General features: G+C 37.7%; 1 protein-coding gene across 1 annotated transcript in view; it reads left to right on the forward strand.

Annotated features, from left to right (window-relative positions):
• MIPEP (mitochondrial intermediate peptidase) overlaps positions 1-19,949 on the forward strand; it is an 85,238-nt gene extending 65,289 nt beyond the window's left edge. Inside the window, exons 17-19 of the mRNA XM_075714177.1 lie at positions 9,891-10,012; positions 10,794-10,867; positions 19,730-19,949. Coding sequence (XP_075570292.1) covers positions 9,891-10,012; positions 10,794-10,867; positions 19,730-19,824 — 291 coding nt within the window. The 3' untranslated portion in view covers positions 19,825-19,949. The remainder of the gene's footprint in view (positions 1-9,890; positions 10,013-10,793; positions 10,868-19,729) is intronic.
• The last annotated feature ends 1,222 nt before the right edge of the window (positions 19,950-21,171 follow it).

Raw genomic sequence — 21,171 nt, forward strand, 5'->3', positions numbered from 1 at the left:
GCCCTGGGGAACACCGCTTGTGACCAGCCACCCACTGGTCTTAACTCCATTCACCACTACTCTCTGGGCTCAGCCACCCAACCAGTTTTTTACCCAGCAAAGAGTACACCCGTCCAAGCCACGAGCTGCCAGCTTCCTAAGGAGAATGCTATGGGAGACGGTGAGGAGGCTGAGAGGTGACCCCATTGCTCTCTACAGCTTCCTGAGGAGGGGAAGTGGAGAGGGAGGTGCTGAGCTCTTCTCCCTGGTATCCAGTGACAGGACACATGGGAATGGTTCAAAGCTGCTCCAGGGGGTGTTTAGACTGGACATTAGGAAGCATTTCTTTACCAAGAGGGTGGTCAAACACTGGAACAGGCTTCCTAGAGAGGTGGTCGATGCCCCAAGCCTGTCAGTGTTTAAGAGGCATTTGGACAATGCCCTTAATAACATGCTATAACTTTTGGTCAGCCCTGGCATGGTCAGGCAGTTGGACCAGATGGTCGTTGTAGGTCCCATCCAACTGAAATAGTCTATTCTATTCTAGTTTGCATTAGAAAAGCAATTAAATACATACGTATTTAAAGAACAATAAATGCCAAAAGAGCGTGCTTTTATTCATTGGATGCTGTTAAAGAAAATCATATGTGGGTTTTTTTTATATAATTTAGTATTTAGTGTTGGGGACTTTGCAGTGGGTAGTGTTGTGTCCTGTAGTAGGTGTCTACCTCTTAAAAAGATGTAGAAAAACTGGAAGAAATACAGAGAAGCAGTTTCAGACAGATAACAAGTTTGGAAACATGGCCTGTGAGGAAGGTTGAGGAAATGGAGTTTTTTGGCTAACAAAGAGAAAACTATGTGGGCACACATGAGTATATTCTGGTATTGAAAACCTTTATGAAAATATAATTGGAATTGAGACTGGGATCATTTGTTTCTTATGAGTGAGCAGATAGTAGGAGGAAAAAATGGTTTAATTTACAGCAAATGTGATGGCGGGTAGTACCTAATGTTTTAAACTCTTGTCAGTCTTTTCCCTAATTTGTTAAAGAGGGAAGCAGACACCCAGTAGGTCTAGGATGTCCCTTAAAGGGAGTTTTAGAGAAACCACTGTTGTACATCACAGAGGCATAATTTTCATAGTAAAGGCAGAGACCCTTCATAGAAGATTGCTTTTCCACTTTTTCTTTCTCTTCAGTTACTTGAAGAGACACTGATGTTGCTCATATTCCACTTTTTGGAGTGTTTTGAAGAGAGATGAAGTCATTACTCAACCTCTTGAAGTTTGTGTAACTCCTTCAAAGTAATTTTTTACCTTGCCATGTTGGCAACGAAAGTTGTTTACACAAAGTGCAAATCCTTGGATTAGTTTTCATATGAACCTTCTTAAAAGTAGACTATAAAATCAAGTTGAAGAGTCTGGGTCTGAGGAAAAGATTAATAAAGGAGTGCACAGTGAACTCCGGGGAAGTGATAGTTGTATAAATAATTAATAGCTAAAAGCCATTTCAAAAAGATTGGTGCCCTGCTGAGGTCAGTATTAAAGTAGATGCTGGGACTTTCAAAAGCTTTTAAAGTCACCCTTCAAGGTTTGTTTAGGTTTCTGTCTTTCTGGAGTTGAGTTCATTTTATGATAAAGAAAATGCTGATAGCAAATACTGTGAAGATTTGTTTCCTGGTGGTAATATGAGACTATTCACTGGGCAACTATCTACAGCAGCAGAGTGTTTACAGATATCATAAGATATGAAGGACTTTTAGGGAAATTCTTTTTGCAAGTGTTAGCCTCATGAAACTCAAACAAACTTTAGTGATGGTATTTACCGTGTAGTAGAGTGTTTTAAGGAACAGTGCAGGAAGTAGTTGCATACATCTCCTGGTAACATTTTGAAGTGGCTATATGTGCTTTAGATATATCTTTTTTTTTATATATATATATATATATATATGTAAAAACACAGATAGCTTTGTTTAGTTTTATACAATTCTGTTCTCACAGCTCACATGTCCTTTTTTTTCCCCAGGATTGCAGTACTGGAGCTGTCTTTGATAGGGATAGATATAACTGAATATATTATTGCCATAAACACAGGCTAGAGGGCCTGTAATGAAATGCTCTTCAAATGTTGTGGGAGATTGTCCTTTCTATGAAAAGCTTGAAGTCAAAACAGAAAAGAACAAGAGAGAGAGAGCAACTGTTATCACCGTCACTTAACAGGAGGTGGCAGTTAGACTGAGAGGGCAAAAAAAGTAGTTTCTTCAAGTTCATGCTGTAGTTTGTGGCAGATTCAGGATTAGAATCATGATCCCCTAAATCCCTGTGTGGAGTGGCTCTGGCAAAAGGTAGTAAATGAGTGTTACTGTAGAATAGTAGCTATTTCATCTTCCAGTGTAGGTACAGATAATTTATGTGATTAAGCTGTACTGGCAAATATGTTTTGCAGTTACTACGTTGCTTAAGATATTTCTTGTTTTTTTAAGAGCTTACCTTAAGCAGCATTCATGATGTTTGTTTTAAAAGAATAGGTCAATACTTAAAATGAGGTTTAATCAGTAGAGTAGAATAAAAGCCTTGGGCTTCAGTGTGAGCGTGTACCTGAAGGAAACTATGATGATCTGATTCTATTTATGTTGGGCTTATGAATCTTTAAAGCTTAGGCAGTAATAGAAATTATTAATTGCTAATAGAATGGCGTGTGTGTGTTGCATGTGTATGTAGAGTTACGTGTTACAACATGAAGGACTTGTTTGGAAATTGTCTGATTGCATATTTCTTATATTTTACTTTAAAGACTAGTTATAATGTTTACAAATAACACTGTCTCTCAACTTGTCCAAATAAGGTCAGTCAAAGGACACAATATAGACTCAATTTTCATATCTCTGTGTCTTTTAATCCAAGTTTTAAGGATTGTGAAGCAATGCAGATCATACATACAGCTTTTTGATGTCAGTATTCTTTGTTATCTCCCATGTCCCCCTTCCACCACTCCCTTTGTGGGGAGGAGAGTAGAGCGTGAAGAATAAGTAGTTTTAAATGATTTTCCTATAAGCAGCTCAAATGCATTAATAGTTTATAAATAAAAATGAAATATTTGTCTTTAAGTAATTCAAAGACCATATGGTACATATCTAGAATCACCTAAGTGGTTAATTGCATGTTAAATTCCTTTCCTCTTCCCTAGTGTAAACAACTGCAAAAATATTTACATTCCCTGCCTTGCTAGATTTATTTATCATTTTATAATAAAAACACAGAAGTGTTATAAATTGAAATCTTAATCTCTTGCTTGACTCGCTTTCTAAAATGTCAGCGATGTCTCTGGGTTGGTTTACTTTGTGTGCTCTCCCACCCCTGACACAGAAATGCATGACACCGAAAAACTGAAGAGTATTGACGTTAAGCAAGTTAGGGGTGGTTTCTTGAAATTAACTTTCTGTTATTCTAAACAAGATTAGAAACTGCAGGAAAGGAAGTGGCTTTAAAGCTCTTTATTGGATTTTTTTATTATTGTGAAACTCCAGAATGATGATGATGTAATTCTATAAAACTTAGAGGGGCTCAGGCCAAAAATACAGAAAGTAAGTTGACCGAGCAAGCTGCTACATACCTATGGAGAGAGTTGTTTCTGCTAGTCAGGGAGTGCTCTAGCTTTTCCCCAGAGGTGGCTACTGGCACAGTTTGCAAACGCTGCACTCTGAAACTCATTAAACTGTTTCTTCAAGTGAGAATGAATTGAGGATGTCTTCAAAGCACACTGTAAACTTATGTAACAAACCAGTACAATAAGGAAAAAAAATCTGTGATTTGTTACAGAACAAAAGAGAGAATTCTTTAAGCTGCAGAGCGTATATGAAAATCCTTCTCTCGTTTCATAAAGTAAATGAGTAATATATATGAGTATAGCAGAATAAATTCTGCTATATGACAATTTGGCCTCCCTGAAATAAATGCACCCAGTGGCAGAGCTTGAGCTTCAGAGCCTGGCAGCCACAGCCCAGGCTTCTGCTAGCAGTGCTGGGCTGCTTGCTCCCATTACTGTGCGGGGGCAAGAAAAAAAGAGGAGCGTTACGAGGAAGCTTCTTAGCTTGTCTAACTGCAGGCTCAGTTCTTTTGGGAAAAGGAGCATAGAAGAGGTTCAGGGAAGAGCATTTAATTCAAGTAGATTAGCACACTAATTCTGGGAGTCACTGCAATGGAGGAATGAGACTAAGATTTTCTGTACATGATGACTGGATGTTGTTGCAGTTCTGTGCTGTGAAATCTCTTGAGCATCTTCCTTGAATTTTGAGAAGAGTGATCTTCCGTCTGGGACAGAACATGGGTGTGAAGAGCATGAAAATGCAAAGTGGAGTCGAAGGAGAAAAGTGAGACCAGATCTCCTGGTCGTCAGATAATACATTTTTTTTTCTTTTGCTAAAAGCACTTTTTCCCTCTGACATTTTAAAATGATGCCTGCGCAGCTAGTACATCGGAATGGGAAACTTACTAAGCTAAATGTGGAGCATCACTCCGATCTGCACACCATAGTAAATTTACCATTTTTCTCTGCTGAGAAATGGCCTCATAGTTCTTGACCTGTAACTTGCAGCTCTTTATGTCCCACCTCCAGCTCTTGCTGTATGAGTGGCTGACACAGTGCCAAGAAAACATTGCCTGTGCTAACTTTCAGTGTGCTTATTTGCATGCCAGAGCGGTGTTGTCCTGGAATTCCACTAGCCCTGATAAAACTTGGTCTTAGGGAAACAGCCTGTACTGACTTCTATGCTAATCGCGTTTCTCTCCTGGCTCCCAAGTTACCAGAGCCTGGAGCTTCTTTCTGACTCTCAGTTTTCCACCCATGCTGATAGCTAAATTCAAGGGCATTAGGAGCAATAATATCTAGTTAGTGCCAGACCCAGGGGTTCTCCACCCAGTAGCCCCTGAAGGAGATAAGTTGGCTGCTCCTCTATTGGTTTTCCTGCCAGAATAAGAATTTAATTAAGAAGGGGGAGGGTGCCAAATATCATCTCCATCAAATATTGTTCCTCATGGAAACTATTCAACAACTTGCTCATTGATGTAATTACTGAAGCACACATTTTGTAATTAGAACACTTAAATGATGAAAATACTTCTCTTAATTTAGTGTTGGGTCTTTTCAGGTTCTCACTTGTGTTTTTTGTCTTAAGATGCAAAGCAAAATGGACTTAAATATACTTTGAAGTACCTGAAGTCACAGAATAAACTGATGGAAGAGCATTTGGAAAAGTCCCAAGCACTAGTCAAGACTTTCTGTAGGGTTCTTTTTTCTTTCCAAAAGATGTAGTAGGATTTTGTAGCACTGATTCCATATGGAGCTCCATGGAAACAGATCTAGGGTAGTATATATTAAGCTACCTGCATTTTTTGTCTTTGGTTGTATTCTTTTAGAATCGCATCTAAATTTTTATATCAGATTATTTTTATGATAATCTAAACAGTTCTAAATTTAGAATTCAAATAATTGAATCCTAAATTAGTTTATGTAGTCTTCAAAACAGTTTCGTTTAACTGATCCTACCGTATTGTTAAATTTGCTTAACTTTTAAATAGAAGATAGAAGTTTTAGTAAATTATTCAAATTTCTCCTAGAGCAGTAGTCCTATCCTCTCCAAAGATAGCAGGATAAATACCTCTGTCCTCTGACTACAAAGGAAGCCTATGTGACTAATTTGGGCAAGACATCTAGCTTAAGGTAGCTAAAGTAAAATGAACTGAATCTTACCATAAGAATGTATCCTACAAGGACTTTTTAAAAAATTCCTGATAAAGTATAAGAATACAAAAGTATCAGTGAGGTATTTTTGTTTGTTACGGGATTGGATGGAACACCATTGCACATGGAATTTTGGAAATATTTCAGACATGGTTATAAGGGAAGATTGATAACGATGGTGGAAAAAAGGCCCCTTTAGTAACTGCAGCGGATCAGTCGCACACCTTTATTTCAGTTTGTTGTGTTGGATAAAAAGCAGGCATGAACACGACCTGTGGATGGCTTATTATCATAACCCATGAGCTATGCTGTAAAATGCACTGTTTTATAAACCCCTGGAATGGGTTCATGGAACTTTTTGAAGTAGGTGATTACTCAGAGTCTTCATTAACTTTCTAGCGGCTTACCAAAAATACAACATTTAATAAGGAGAGTGCCCTAGTTCTTCATGTCTAGCCTTTATTGTTTCCAAAAAGGGAAATTGATACGTCTTTTTTCTTTCTTTTAATGTGGAGAAATCATTCGGCATTGGAAATAACACAAGAAATCAAGTCATTTTGCATCTATAGCTAATGTTATTAAAATGCAGTTTTGTGTAAAAAGGTGAACCATTTAGTTTTAAACACATTTACAGTGATGTGTTTCTTTTTTATTGATGATAGAAATTTTTAAAGGGGTATTAGCCTATATATTCTTTGGCTTTTTGAACATTTTATTACCTAGATCATAATCTCATCTGTATAAAGTAGGAAGAGTTTTTTAATGCAGGCAGGTAGCCCCTTGTGAATTAGGGTACTGGATGTGTCTTAATGTTTAAATATTACTTTACAGATAGCAAAGTCCAGTTCTGGAAAGTTAATTGCTAGAACAGCATAGAATCAGAAAATGTACTTGAGTAATGTAATAGGTACTGGGTAACGGTGAAATATTGAAGATTGGAAGTTCCTGATCAGAAACTTTGGGTGAGGACTAAGAAAAAAGTAGTGACAGGGAATGATGACATGCTCGAGTTATTCATACTCGAGAGTGGGGAAAATCTGTACTGGTTCAAAAAAAAAATTAAAATCGAATATAGGCTTCAAACTTCACTAGGGAATAGCAGTGTTTATAATCAGATTTCCTTGATTGCTGTTTGCAGTATGAAAACAATCTCAGTTGCAGTATGCCTTTGAGGATGGTAGTCATCTTGCATAACTTGAGCTACCTAAAAGTGTGTTCCTTATGTATTCCAGTGAAGGAAGAGACAGTCATCTATACCTTATCTGTCTTAGGCATCTATCTTAAGATGGATTGACTCATCCTCTATTTTTGTTTCCTTTTTTGGAGACTGTACTGTTGCCAATGGATTTTTGAATTCCCAACTTCATCATATTTGAGAACCTCCCCAAATGCAGAGAGAGATGAGCGGTGTCTTTCCTTGGTCTTTCTATAGCCTTTCCCTTTCTCTTTTGAAAGGAAGCAATGTGAAGGTTCTTAAGTATATTAGCAAAGACAAGGTCAAACAAAATGTCTTATATTTGAACAGAGGGTACTGAGGCCTGTGTTAGGTGCAGACTCTGAAACAAGCTTTTAGTCTTGGACAGGTTGCTGAGGAGATGTTCTTTTCTCCTTGCATACTTGTGATAGAGTTTCAACAAACCTGATGAATAGAATAGTCAATTTTCCTGGAAGCGCATATGAGCTGTTTTAGGTGCAGACCATTAAATGCAAGAGCATTTGATGCGAACAATGTAATCTGAGCTGTTGAGGAAGACATACTGTCCTAGTTACAGCTTATATGATGCATTAAAATAATTTCTTTCTGATGGGAGAGGTGGAAATATTTTTCCCTATGTCAAGCTCATAGAAATTATTTTTGTTTGTAGAAGAAAAAGCAACTTGGATTTTTCACTGAAATGATCTATTTGGAAATTATTTAAATTTCTGAGTATGAGTTCAGTAAAGCTTTCCACATTCATGAGAGAGTTGTACTTTCAAGTTGAAACTTTTAATCCTAACTTTGAAAACTTACTGTACAATAAAATAAAAACTGACATGTTTTCCTGCTCAGTCTTCTAAAAATGTAGGCTCTCTGATCTGTTTCAAAATGTGCTTTTATTTTAGTGATTATGGTTATAATTGAGGGACTAGTTAGAAAAACTGTAGCTATAAAGTATAAACATGGCAACCACAATACTTTTCAGAGGAAGCTGGAGAATCTGTATCTAAGCTGAATGTTTTTGCATACTTGCATTACAATGAGATATGGTACAGTTGGCATTTACTTTAAAGAAAAGAAAAAAAAAAGTAATAATTCTCAAGAATTTGCATCATGCATCAAGTCCCACAGGAAAATTGAAGACTGGAGACATTTTTTCATCTCCTCTAACTTTGCTGCTCCTACTTTAAACTAGTTGTGTAGGCTACCAGTAGAGGCTAGATTGCTCACCCATGGCAAATTCCATCTGTTTTGGCGACCAGTCTTAGGGTGGAGATAACCATCTTGTTAAAAGCAGCTTTTGAATGGGTGAATTACAGCTAAATTTGAGAACTTTATTTGTAGGTGTTGCTCAGAAAAGGGAGCTAACAATGTTGTGTCTCATCAGCTGTTCACAGTGATCTAGATTATAGGCCACTGTTTGCTACCTTTCTTAAGGTAAAAAGACTGATTAAAAGCCAAATACTTTATTTTTCCACTTTCTCAGTTGGTCTTTTTTTTAACATACACATACATCTTTGACTTGGCTAATGGAGAATAAGATGATGATCAGTACTTTCTTGAATAAAGAAACATAGTTTATTTCAGCTGTCAAAAATCAGGAGACTGTTACAGTGTGATAAAGAATCACGGTCAAAGATTACTAGTTCTGGAAAGTTGCTAACACCCCTTCACTTTTCTGTTTCTCTGCCTCAGAATTTCAGTCATTGACTCTAGGATGAGAACAAGCATCTGACAGCCCATGGATTTAAATTTAAAACATCTGTTATGCTACTATATTGTTTATCTTCTAGTTCCTCTTTAAAACTCTGTTTTCTATAGTACCTACAAAAATACTGACAACAGTCATATCAGAAGACTGTTAAGAGCTTCCACTTTGGATAGGAGCACAAATAAGATATGGGACTTGTCTCCTCTGTGGTTTCCTCAGAGAGCTGAAAGGGCACAGTAACTTTCTCACTCATTCATTTATACATTCATCCGTCTTCAGTTCAAAGAATATGCCCAAATCTGTTGGGAAACAATGTCTTTTCAACTTGGACCTGCTTGCTTTTCCACATTGCACCAGAAGGGTGATGAAATCTTCATCCTTGGAGATACTGAGACTCTAGACAGAGTCCTGAGAAACCTCATCGAAGTTGGCTCTGCTTTGAGCAAGGGCTGGACCAGATGACCTTTGGAGGTGTCTCCCAATTTACTCTGTTACAGTCAGGGAAATAATAAAAAAGTATTTTTATTTCTGTGAAAGTAAGGCTGATACTTCTGACTTTCTCTACTAAAAAAACAGAAGTAAACAGTCAACACCGAACAGCATTAAAGGAGTCCAGTGAGTCATAAAGCCAAGTAACAATACATAAATGAATAACAATATAATTACAGATGATAATCTGCTATATATATGCATTTAAAAATGTGCAAACAAATCTGTGCACAATGACATTGCATGTGGATATAATTTGTCTACCTCTGAGTCTTTTTGCTTATGGGAAGCTGTATCTTTTTATAGTATTAAATGCAAGTCCCTATTATTTTGTTTGTGGCAAAAGTTTATAGATTGAACTTTTCCAAGTGTGACACTGCACTTATCCACATGGAAAATGATAAAACGTGGTGTTACTTGTAATAAGTTAATTGTGGTTTTCTTTCAAGGCCATTAGAACAACACAGCTATTACTGAATATGAATACATTTTTTTACTGCTTGGTTTTCTTTCCTTCTGACCCTATTATGTGTAATTTCAACTGTGATGATCAGTATATTGGATATACAGTATTTAGGTTGAAAAATGCTTCTTATAATAAGGAATGTGTTCGTTCTGGGACTTCTGGTGGTGACTGGGTTTTTTTTCTTTTTTCTATAACTGTTTGTCATTAGCAGTATCAGATTTCTCCCGTCATAGTTCAGAAAATGCCGAACAATTTATAGGATTTAAAAGATTACTTCTGTTCTGTTTTTTGTTTGTTTTCTCCTTACAGGCCTGGCAGCTGCGATTTAGTCATCTTGTGGGCTATGGTGCCAAATATTACTCCTACCTCATGTCTAGGGCTGTTGCCTCCATGGTGTGGAAACAGTGTTTTGCTCAGGACCCATTTGATAGGTAAAAACAGAGAAAATATTAAGTAGAATGAAGTGTCATGCTACTTGCTTCTGGAAAACATGAAACAAATGGGGCCATGTAGGTTGATGGGCTTTTTTAATGACAATTAGTTTTTAGCCTTTTTCTTGATTTTAAGAGGATTACAAAACAGGAAATAACCACAGGTATAACGTGTACTTTGGGACATGTTCATTGGTGCAAAAAAAATCGTGTCAATGTTTTAAAATACAGGTGTGCCAGTTAGGAGGCACTGAAATCCATATTTAGATGTAATTAGAGAGGCTGATTTTCACAGATGCCTAATTACTTGTAATTTTCTATTGAAATCAAAACAACTGTGGGTATTAAACAAGCTTCATGTCACCAACTTCAAAGCTAAGTATAGCTACCCTACTTATTTTGCTTTCTGAAATTAAAAAGTAAATTGTGAGATCACAAATTGTAAGTGTTCTTGTACCTTAGGTGAATGTTCAGAGCATTGTAACAGAGCAACTTCTCCCCTTGGAGCAATGAAGGCTGAAATGTTGTTCACAAATTAACTTCTATAAACACCAACACATATTCATATGTATAAAATTTGTCTAGTTCAGTTACTCATAATATAATTTTAAATGTAATTTGAGTTTGAGGAGTCAACATGACATCAAGGCAGTCATTGTTTCAGGGTGGAATATTTCCTGTGATCTCTGTCTCTTGAGTTCTGTAAAGATCCTAGAAGAAAATTGACTGAAAGCTGAATAGGTTGTGTTTGCAGATGGCTCTAACATCTGTGTTTCTCCAGGGCAATGGGTGAGCGTTATCGTAGAGAGATGCTGGCACACGGCGGTGGAAAAGAGCCCATACTTATGGTTCAAGGTAGAAAAAAATTAGAACTGTTTTATTCCCTTGCTCAAGAAAGAAATAATTTAACTGCATTTCCCAATTTGGTCTTTTTAGTTTAATTATGATTTTCATTGAAAGAAAACTTGCTCATTTATTTAGTTAAGAGGACTGGTCATCAACTTTGTGTCATGGTCAGTAGAACTTCTGATGCACAGAATAAAAAACACACGGATAATTGGGGTGAAGTATTGGAAGGGGTTGTATTACAAGGCTGTCTAAAGAATTCAGAATAAGAGTATCACATGCTTGAAGGAAGATAGATGACACTGGTTTTGGATAGAAAAAATGAGTAACTTTTACATACATGGAATTCATAATAGATCTGGTTATTTTGCATACAAGAATTTGAACTTGTTTTGACCACATCATTTTAGCATCATCAAAATAGCATTGGTTGTATCAGTACTTTGAGTATACATTCTCATGAAATGGAAGTCTGAAGACTGTAATAAAGAGACATCGTTCATTATTCCTCTCGATACCATATTTGCCTTTTGAATCTGAAAAATAACTTTTAAAAATCATTCATAGCGATAGCAAAAATATTATACTTCATATATTAAAACAATGTCAGGAGAATGAAACAAGTTTGAGAAACTGCTGACTTTATCTCAAATCTATCAATGGGATCAGGATAAAGACTTTCCTCTGTAATGTTGCAGTATTCAGACCAAATATTTTTGCATTAGTGTCGCTGTTCCTCATATGAGCACTTGGTAAGTACTTCATCCAATGGGGCATCTTTCAATTCACTCTGAAAGTCTTAATATTAAAGGTGAATATTAATTCATTGACCTCTGTCCACTCCAGTTTGATAGACTGGAAGTTGTGGAGTTTTTTTCTACAGATAAAGACGACAGTGGTAATATGTATCTGTATTTCATTATGAGATTGGCACAGTTTCATAAATAGAGCATTTCAGTTCTTTGACCCATCTGTTTATGTTTGAGGCTGTAACCTCTGCTCTCCTCAGAGTCAACATATATTAAGCAACTATATATTCTCTAGATTAGTCTTTTTATATTTCTGATCTGCAGAGTTACTTTTCATTCAGCCTGAGTTTGCAAACTTGCCTTTCTTTACTGTTCTTGAAGCATCTGTGTTTGTAACCTCAAAAAACTGTAGCACAAAATTGTGGATTAAGTAGTTGCAGGACAGGAACGTACATCTTTAGACACAAATCCAATTATTGTACTGTAAGTCATATGGTAGAGAAAGAAAGAATGTTTTTAAACACTAGTTATGCTTATCATCTCTTCTATTTCTGGGATGTATTTTTAATTTTACTGAGCATGGAATCCTCCTGGAATGTCTTAGAGGCTATGTTGAAGTTGCTGGTAGTGTGCTCCCTTGAACCAAATATTTGAGCGAAGTCTGCAAAATTCATCTGTGGATGGACTTACATAAAATCTATGGAAGTACAACTGCCTTTTCCCCTTGCATGTGAGAGAACACAGTGGAACATGGTACAATCAGTTTGGGGCTGAGAGTATGCATCGGTTATTTTGGATAAAACTTGTTACTGAAATTAATCTGAAAAAGTAGCATCATAGTCCAGAAAAAAAAAAATATTTAAGTTTATTTTAAGTTTAAAGGAAATCCAAATATGAAGAAGTCTGGCAAGGTACAGTGAAAGCACACAAACAAGTTTAACTCTTGTAATGCAGTAATTAAATGTTTTAGGCATTTCAATATTCATAGTCCTCATGCTTATAGTCCTTAATTCATTTAGTGCAGATAGTTCATCAGTGAGTTGTCAGGACCAATGGTGAGTGATGAAGAGGCGATAGCTGTGCAGTCTTGTGTTTAAAGAAGAGAGCAAGCTATGTTTAAGGAATACTTGTGCATACTGCAGGGCAATGAACTTGACGTTAATGGTAGAATAATGGGATCTTTTATGATGTGACCAAAAAATCTACATATAAAAGATATTCAGTTTGATTTTTAATTTTTTTCTTTAAATCAGTAAATCCATACACCACTAAACAGAACTGTGTGTCACTTTAAGGTCAGTAACTGTAGTGCACCTGCTGGTGTGTTTGTTCATGTTTAATAGGAGAACCAGGCAGCAGTAACTCCTCCATGTCAGCATTAGCATGAGTGATACTGGTGATAAGAGCACAGACTATGATTTACAAAAACTGGCAGAAGTTTTCAAGCTGTTTTCACAGAATTACAGAATCGTAGAATAGTTGAGGTTGGAAGGGACCTCTGGAGGTCATCTGGTCCAACCCCCTGCTCAAGCAGGGCCACCTAGAGCTGGGTGCCCAGGACCATGTCCAGATGGCTTTTGAATATCTCCAAGTAGAGAGACTCCACAGCCTCCCTGGGCAACCTGTGCCAGTTCTCAGTCACCCTCACAGGGAAAAGGTGTTTCCTGATGTTCAGAGGGAGCCTCTTGTGTTTCAGTCTGTGCCCGTTACCTCTGGTCCTGTCAGTGGGCACCACTGGGAAGACTCTGGCTCTGTCGTCTTTGCACCCTCTCTTCAGGTATTGATACTCATTAATAAGATCCCCCTGAGCATTCCCTTCTCTAGGCTGGACAGTCTCAACTCTCTCAGCCTTTCATCATAGGAGAGATGCTCCAGTCCCTCGGTCATCTTAGTGGGACTTTGTTGGATTCTCTGCAGTATGTCCATGCCTCTCTTTGTACTGAGGAGCCCAGCACTGGACACAGCGCTCCAGGTGTGGCCTCACCAGTGCCGAGTAGAGGGGAAGGATGACCTCCCTCAGCCTGCTGGCAATGCTCTGCCTAATGCAGCCGAGGATGCCATTTGCCTTCTTTGCTGCAAAGGCCCATTGCTGGGTTATGTTCAACTTGGTGTCCACCAGGACCCCCAGGTCCTTTTCCGCCCAAAGTGGTTTCTTGCTGGGTGGCCCCCAGCATATACTGGTGCCTGGGGTTGTTGTTCCCCAGGTGCAGGACTTTGCACTTCTCTGTGTTGAACACTGCCCCATCATCCAGGTCAGTAATGAAGATGTTAAACAGGACTGGACACACTATTGACCCCTGTTAGTCACTGACCTCCAATTAGACTTTGTGGCACTGATCACCTCCCTCTGGGCCCAGCCATTCAACCAGTTTTTAATCCACCTCACTGTCTGGTCATCCAGCCCATACATCAACCGCTTCTCTGTGAGGATCTTATGGGAGACAGTGTCAAAAACCTCACTGAAGTCCAGGTAGACAATACCCACAGCTCTCCCCTTATCTCCTAGGCCAGTTGTTTCATCATAGAAGGTTATCAAGTTGGTTAATCATGACTTGCGATTGGTGAGTCCATGCTGACTATTCCTGATGATTTTTTTTGTTGTTTGTGAGCCTGGAAATGGTTTCCAGGATTAGCTGCTCCACCACCTTCCTAGGGATTGAGGTGAGACTAACCAGCCTGTAGTTCCCTGGGTTCTCTTTCTTGCCCTTCTTGAAGATCAGACTGACATTTGCTTTTCTGCAGTGTTTTGGCACTTCTCACAGTGGCCATGATTGATCAGAGATTACTGAGTCACCTTGCAATGCCATCTGCCAGCTGCCTGAGCACTCAGCATCCCATGAGGGCCTGTGGGCTTATGTATGTCCAGGTTTCTGAAGTATTCCTTGATCTGATCCTCTGTCACCAAGGGTACATCTTCCTTGCTTCAGATTATCACACTAGCCACTTTTATAGTCTGAATTTCTTTAATATTACTTTAAAGAGAAGTTTTAGAAGATGGATTCAAAATAATAAAAATAATCAGAATTCATCAGTAGATTCCTTGCCTGTGCATATTGTGATGTTCATCAGTAGACAGCGCAAAACTTAGACAACCATGCTTGAATGACTCCCTGAAAAATGAAATGGAGGTGACTCAGGTCTTCTGACAAGTTTATAATTTGATTGCTTGCTTGGGATTATTTGAGGTTAAATCATAGAACACACATGATGGAAAAGCTTATTATATGTTTATACTTAATTGCTCCGTATTTATTACAAAAATGTAGAATTTAAGAAGAAAAGTAAGAAGTTACTTGTTCTTTAATTTGTTTAGGTTCAGTCAGCTTCTGACTCCTTTTGCTGCATTTTTTCCTTTTCATTATGGATGTTCCAGAATACTTGACTTCCATCTTTTGTTGGTTTTCATCAGTTGCAAAACTGCGCTCCCATAGCAGATAACCGAACAGATTCCTGATTAGAAACAGATTCCACCAAACTTAAAAGCTTGTTGCTTTTACTCTTCTTCAGGAAAACAGTCCAGATTCTTTGCTCACTAGTGCCATATTTCAAAAACCTTAAGTTCGTAGGCTGTTATTTCAGGCATTTTTTTTAATATAAAGAAATGCGCTTGTACAAGTCTGACTTCTGGATGCACGTATGTAGCCTCACCCTTGAAGTGCTTCCGTATCTCATTGTGAAGTTAGCCGTATTCATTGACTGTTTTATAAGAGATAACTTCACAAGCGCATTTCATTTATACAGTTTCTTTGTTATGATTTTCTTCTCAGAAGCTATCTATTGTCTGTCTTTTGTGTTTGGATATGACCCTAGCTTTTCATCTTTCTCCCACATGATTCCGCAGATGTACTGATTAGGGAAGATAAAGGATCTGACCTGCCATCCAGTGGAGTTACTGACAAGATTCCTGTTTGGACTAGTCTTTAATTAGAAAACACAATAAACGTTTTTTGTTGTTTGGATTTGATTCTCTTGGCATTTGTTTCCATTAAAAAAACCAAAACATAAAGGCTTTATGAAACCTTTTTTGACATTTTCCGAAGTGACCCCTTTTACCCCTTTGATAACCTCCAAAATACAGAAATAGTCACAAATACAGATAGCAGGAACAATTGAAAATGAGCGAACAATGCTTTGTCCAAGAGGCTGGCTTTTTTTTTTTCCTTAGAGAGGAAATACAGTTTGAGAAGAACTTGATTCCTCTGTCATTTTGGGTTGGCTGCATGGCTCTTTCAGACCCTCTTCTTCCCAGGACTACGTGGTATTAGGAATTCCAAATTCCTTTAAAAATACATAACCCAAGTGTCCCTTCCAGGTCCAGTTGTGTGCTGGTTGCAGGTCTGAACAAGATTCAGGTGTGCACCATCCCTCCCTCTCTCCCTTGGCACTCCCTGACTGGAAAGAACGCCAGGTGCATAGGCAGAAAGTGAATTGCAGTGTGAAAAGTACTGGGTTGGATGATCTGGGAACTGAGAGCATGGAACATATCCTGGAGTGCACTTCTCCTGCAGTTCTGATGCAGTCACATTGCCCTTTGTGTCTCTGAAGAAGTCCTTGTGCAAAATACATGTGAAGTTGTGTTCCTCATTTTTTAATACTGTATTATATTGCAGACAGGCATACTCAGCTGTGTGCGTACAGGGTAATCAAACTGAATCTGTAAATAAACACGCATTTGCTCCAATGGAGTTTGAAAATTTGTTTTTCCATGCTTCAAATTGTACTTTGTGGAATAATTATGATTTGAAGAGGCCGTAAGAATCTTCAGATAATGATTGGATGTCTCTTTGAAAGTATAAGAAATGTGCATAAATCCTAAAAGGTGATGTGAATGGCAACTATTTGTTAACTCAAACTACACGGACCCAAAATAATTAGTGTTCCAAAGGGGCAGAGGCCAAATTTTGCCGCAGGCTTTATTCTTCTCCCAGTTTTCAGTGATTGTAGGTTACAGCTAGCCATCTCTCAAAAGGGTGTGGTTAACCACAGTGCTGTAATGTGAAAGAAAACTTCAAAGCAGAGAAGATAAACTATGCAGTTGCCTTAGGCTTGGGAGAGACTGAGCTGAAATAGGAGTTGGGCTGAACATATAAAATACACTCCTAGATTTTAAAACTGTAACCATCAGACCTTGTGGACTTCTTACTAAATCATTTAGACTGAAGTGCTGAGTACTTACAATATATCAAAGCTGATCTTGCTTTGATATATTTTAATGGAGTTTAAAGGGAGACATGACCATTCTTAACACATCTGTATAGAGTAAGAGGTTAGAACACGGAAATACCTTCAATGTCTGTTTCTTTGGAGTTGTCTACTCTAAAATCTGTAGTTATTTATTTCATAAGGGCACGATCATTTTACTACAGTAGGAGTTCTTAAGCAATGACCTCAGTTACTCTTCATCGTTTCCCTGCAAAAGCAAATTCTGCTAGTGTCTGCTTTTGATGTCAGTGATGGGAAAATAGTAATGCAAGAAAACTGAAATCTGTATTATCAAAAGTTGGAACTACTGTGTAGGAGGTAATTTGACATCACTATTGCCAGAACGATTTTGAATTCTCCTACATATTTAAAACAAACCATGTGGAGTCTAAATGAATGTAATTTGTGACAAGTTTTGAGTGAGATTTGGTAAGACTGTTCAGCTGCACTAAAATACATCCAAGTGTACTGTAGTTAATTATGTTTCTTTTATTCATTTTGTAATATCCAGGGTTGGAATGTTTTTGCATGATTTGCCATTTTTATGTAACAGGGAAATTAAGTCTACTTGAAGATAATCCCAGCATCAGTCTCTTCCCCCTAATCATTATACTGTTAGCTTTTCTTCTTTTGCAATGTATTGATAATCATAGTTTTAAGAATTATCCACAGCAGAATAAATTTTAGTGTGCCAAAAGAATTGGCTAAACATCACCTGGGCTGGCTGTTTTTTATAAAGTCAGTATTGGAAGAGGGTTTTGTATTTTGGGGCTTGGGCAGTGGTGGTTATGTCTATTATGGCCATCTTTATATAATGTCTATGCAACATTACAGTCATCCCTCCATATTGATATCTAATAGAAAAGGGCATTATTGGCTATAGAAATATGGTTCTTTTATAGAGCCACATCTTAAAAATTGGAAGGAAGGAATGATTTCACCAACTTGAAATTTTTATACCTGAGCTAGTCATCCAGGTTTCCATTCTGGGATACAGGGAAAAGTAGGCTCTTCACAGGCACAACTCATCATAAATTAGACCTCTGAAAAAGGTCACGGGTGGCACCCATGAAGGTCTTCCTACTGTTCAGTCTGTAGAAATAGAGCCAGTTAGTTCAAATGTAAATGTCTGAGGCAAAATGAGGCCAAAAAAAGGCAAAATGGATTGCACTGTTGGGACTGGACTGCTCCAGCTGAGTTTAAGATGTAGTCATGCATGACAGTACATGTTCCAGTGGGCTGCCATCCATGTCACTTTCTTAAAGCATTCTCTCCTCTTCTGAGAAAACTGCAGGAAAATAATATGAGTTTAAACTGGAATTTTTCCAAGGTTGTTAGAGAGCAAATACGCACGTCCCCCAGCCAGCCCACTCAGGAACCTGAGAGAGGGAGTCTTCAAGAGGCCATGGCTCTCTGGGGAGGTTAGATTAGTAGCTGGTATCTGGGCACATCTGTTTCTCGGCCCAGCATACAGCAAGCCATTTTTCATTGTGAACTAGAAGTAATTCCACAGCAATTTTGCTAAGATTAGAGTAGATGACAAGTTTACCAATTATTTGGAAATACTAATTCTGTTCTCTTCCATTTTGAAAATAGCTTGATGCAAACTTCATTTTAACAGCATTTCAGTCAACCTATATATAGTATGAGATTTGTTTTCCTTTTGGTGCTCAGTATTAATCTACTGGGTCATGGCAGTTTGTGTTGACACTTGCAACATGTTTAAATCAGATTGAAATGGGATTCTGTGAGGTCTTAGCAGGAAAATTCTTTTTGGTTGCTCACACAAAATTACCTCGAGCTGTTCTGTTTCCTGGTGGGTTTTGAATCATTGTGTTATAGTAAAAGATTCTGGTCTTTTAGCAGCATGCAATTATAATTTCCACTGAAAACAAATATTGTTGGGGATGTGAAAGAATATAAAATTATGTTCAGTAGGTACGCTGATCAGAAAGGGTAGAACAAGGTTATATTTACATTGGCAGTTGTCAGAAAGAACAGATCACTTCAAAGAAGTATGAAGATTAAATTTTACATTATTTGGCAGCTATACTGGGGTTTTTTTTCTGGTACAAGTAATGCAGTACATTTCCATATATAATCTTGAAAATGTTAATAACAGTGAAAAGACCAACATTAAGGTAACACTTAGTACAAAGAAACATCTGAAAATAATTTACAAGATATATTCTTATGCTTTCTAAAATCTGGGATTCTGGGGAGGAAGGTGTGAGATTTTTAGTTGGTCTGCTTGTAGAATTACCTGACAAAGTACTTGAGCATGCATTATGCTAATTTTTCTGTCTGTTATTCTGTAGCCATATGCTACAGCTAACATACACACTAATTAAAATTCTTAATAAAAGGTAAATCCTGGTACTGTAAAAAAGCAAAACTAAACCTGCAGTGCACTGAAAATGCATTTGTTTGGGTATGTTTCATGCCTTATGATACATTTTAGAGGTATTTGTACTATAACTACTAAATTAAATGCTTTTAAGGTGTGTAACACTTTGAGAAAATATGTTGGTTTTTCTGGTTCTGTCATACCTGAGACTCAGCAGATAAGGATTTAGATACCCACTCAATCACTGATTTATTTCAGTCATTTGGAAATGACTGAGTCTATGGTTACATTGCTTTAAAATGAATATATTTCCCGGCTTAAGCAAGACTGTAATGATAAAAATCAGTTCACAGTCTTGAAACTTGTCAATTCTGTGATAATGCGTAACAGGTAGCTTGAAGGAATTAAATAATCCCTATGCACTATAGCTGCATTTATGTCTTGGCAAAGAAACATGATAGGTGTTTCTGTCACATTGTGACATTAAAAGTTAGTTGGCAATAAGCATTATTATTGACAAAGCTTTCAAGGTCATAGTATTCTTGCTAAGAGTCTGTTGTCTTGGATTTATAGGTATGCTTCAGAAATCACCTTCAGTCGAAGATTTTGTGGATGCCCTTGTTTCAGACTTAGACCAGGACTTCGAAACATTTATCATGGACTCATAAAAATGTTCAACAGAACTGAATTATTTTATGGAAGATTGCATACATCTTAATAATTGTGGATAAAATATTGTTGTGACTGGTGTTGCTTCTTGGTGGACACTTGTAAAGGTTTGAATATTCATGTTGGTGGAACAGTAATAAATAATTTCATTGAATCACCTTGTTTTGTTTGTGAAGATGATGGCTTTCCATTGCATAGGAGCTTAAGCATGGAATTTGAGAGAACAAATCCTCTAGCATGTACTGGTAGAAAATTTCATCTTGTAGGAACAGCTGGTTAAATGGGAATTGAACTCATCCTCAGGGTGGTTGGAGTGGTATGAATGGTCTTTTGGTATGCACATTGGATTCAGTATTAGGACATACCTGAAAAGTGTCATGACCCAGAACTGTTTGCATGAGTCTTTCTCACATGCTCATGGATATTCTTTAAACTTGTTTAATCCTATCCCTTGCAGGAGTTCTGCATTGGGGAAAAGCAAATTGTGTTTGCAAGTGAGAGGGTAAGTTGGAAAGAAAGACGAAGTGGAAAATTAGGAACTGTATTTGAGATAGGGAACAAAAAGACAGATGGGAGAAGAAGAATGGTAGTCATAAAAGTAGGTGATGGAAAACATGAAGGTGTGGAGGAAAGGGATATCTTGCAACACAAAAAGAGACAAAGGAGTAAAATAGGTACCCCACAAATGTTTCCTAGTGGAGGATAACATGAAAAGTAGTCATGCTCTTGTAGCTGCGATGACCCAGTTGTGGGTATATGTATGGCCACGTTTGTAAGTAAAAGTAGCATCTTTTGTTACACAAAGCCATTGAGCAGGTCTTCTTCAGGTTTGGAACAAAAGTAGCAAACTTTAAAGCTAAATACAGAAGATGGACCGTTCATTGTATCGTGTGCATAAAATGGTTGGGAGGAGGAGTGGAATTTACAAGGTGCCATAAAACTGGTATTGCTGTTGAATGAGTAGGTTTTATTCAACAGTGTCAGAATTTTTGTTCCTAGGCTTATATTTTGGAGGTCTTTCACTGACCTTCAGCACTCACAGTTCAGGAATAGAGCAGTTTTTTTCTGAGGAGTATTCTCCCATTAACCAGGCCCTTTTGTCCTTTTATCTGTTATCTGGGAGTGTTTGGTTTATTGTGTAGTGGCGGTTTAGTTTTGCCCACATTACTTTAAGGGCTTTACAGGATGAAGTATATCATGTTTCGGTGAATATGGGTGTGCAGGCATTTTGATGATTCCATCACAGAGAACAATTATTGTGGAAATATGTTGACAAACTTGGCTGCTTAGGGACAGCCTGAATCTGTTCCCTGCGTGTTTGTTCACATAGTTTCCTTTTAATAATG

Source organism: Pelecanus crispus, chromosome 1, assembly GCF_030463565.1.
Source record: "Pelecanus crispus isolate bPelCri1 chromosome 1, bPelCri1.pri, whole genome shotgun sequence".
Classification (NCBI taxonomy): domain Eukaryota; kingdom Metazoa; phylum Chordata; class Aves; order Pelecaniformes; family Pelecanidae; genus Pelecanus; species Pelecanus crispus.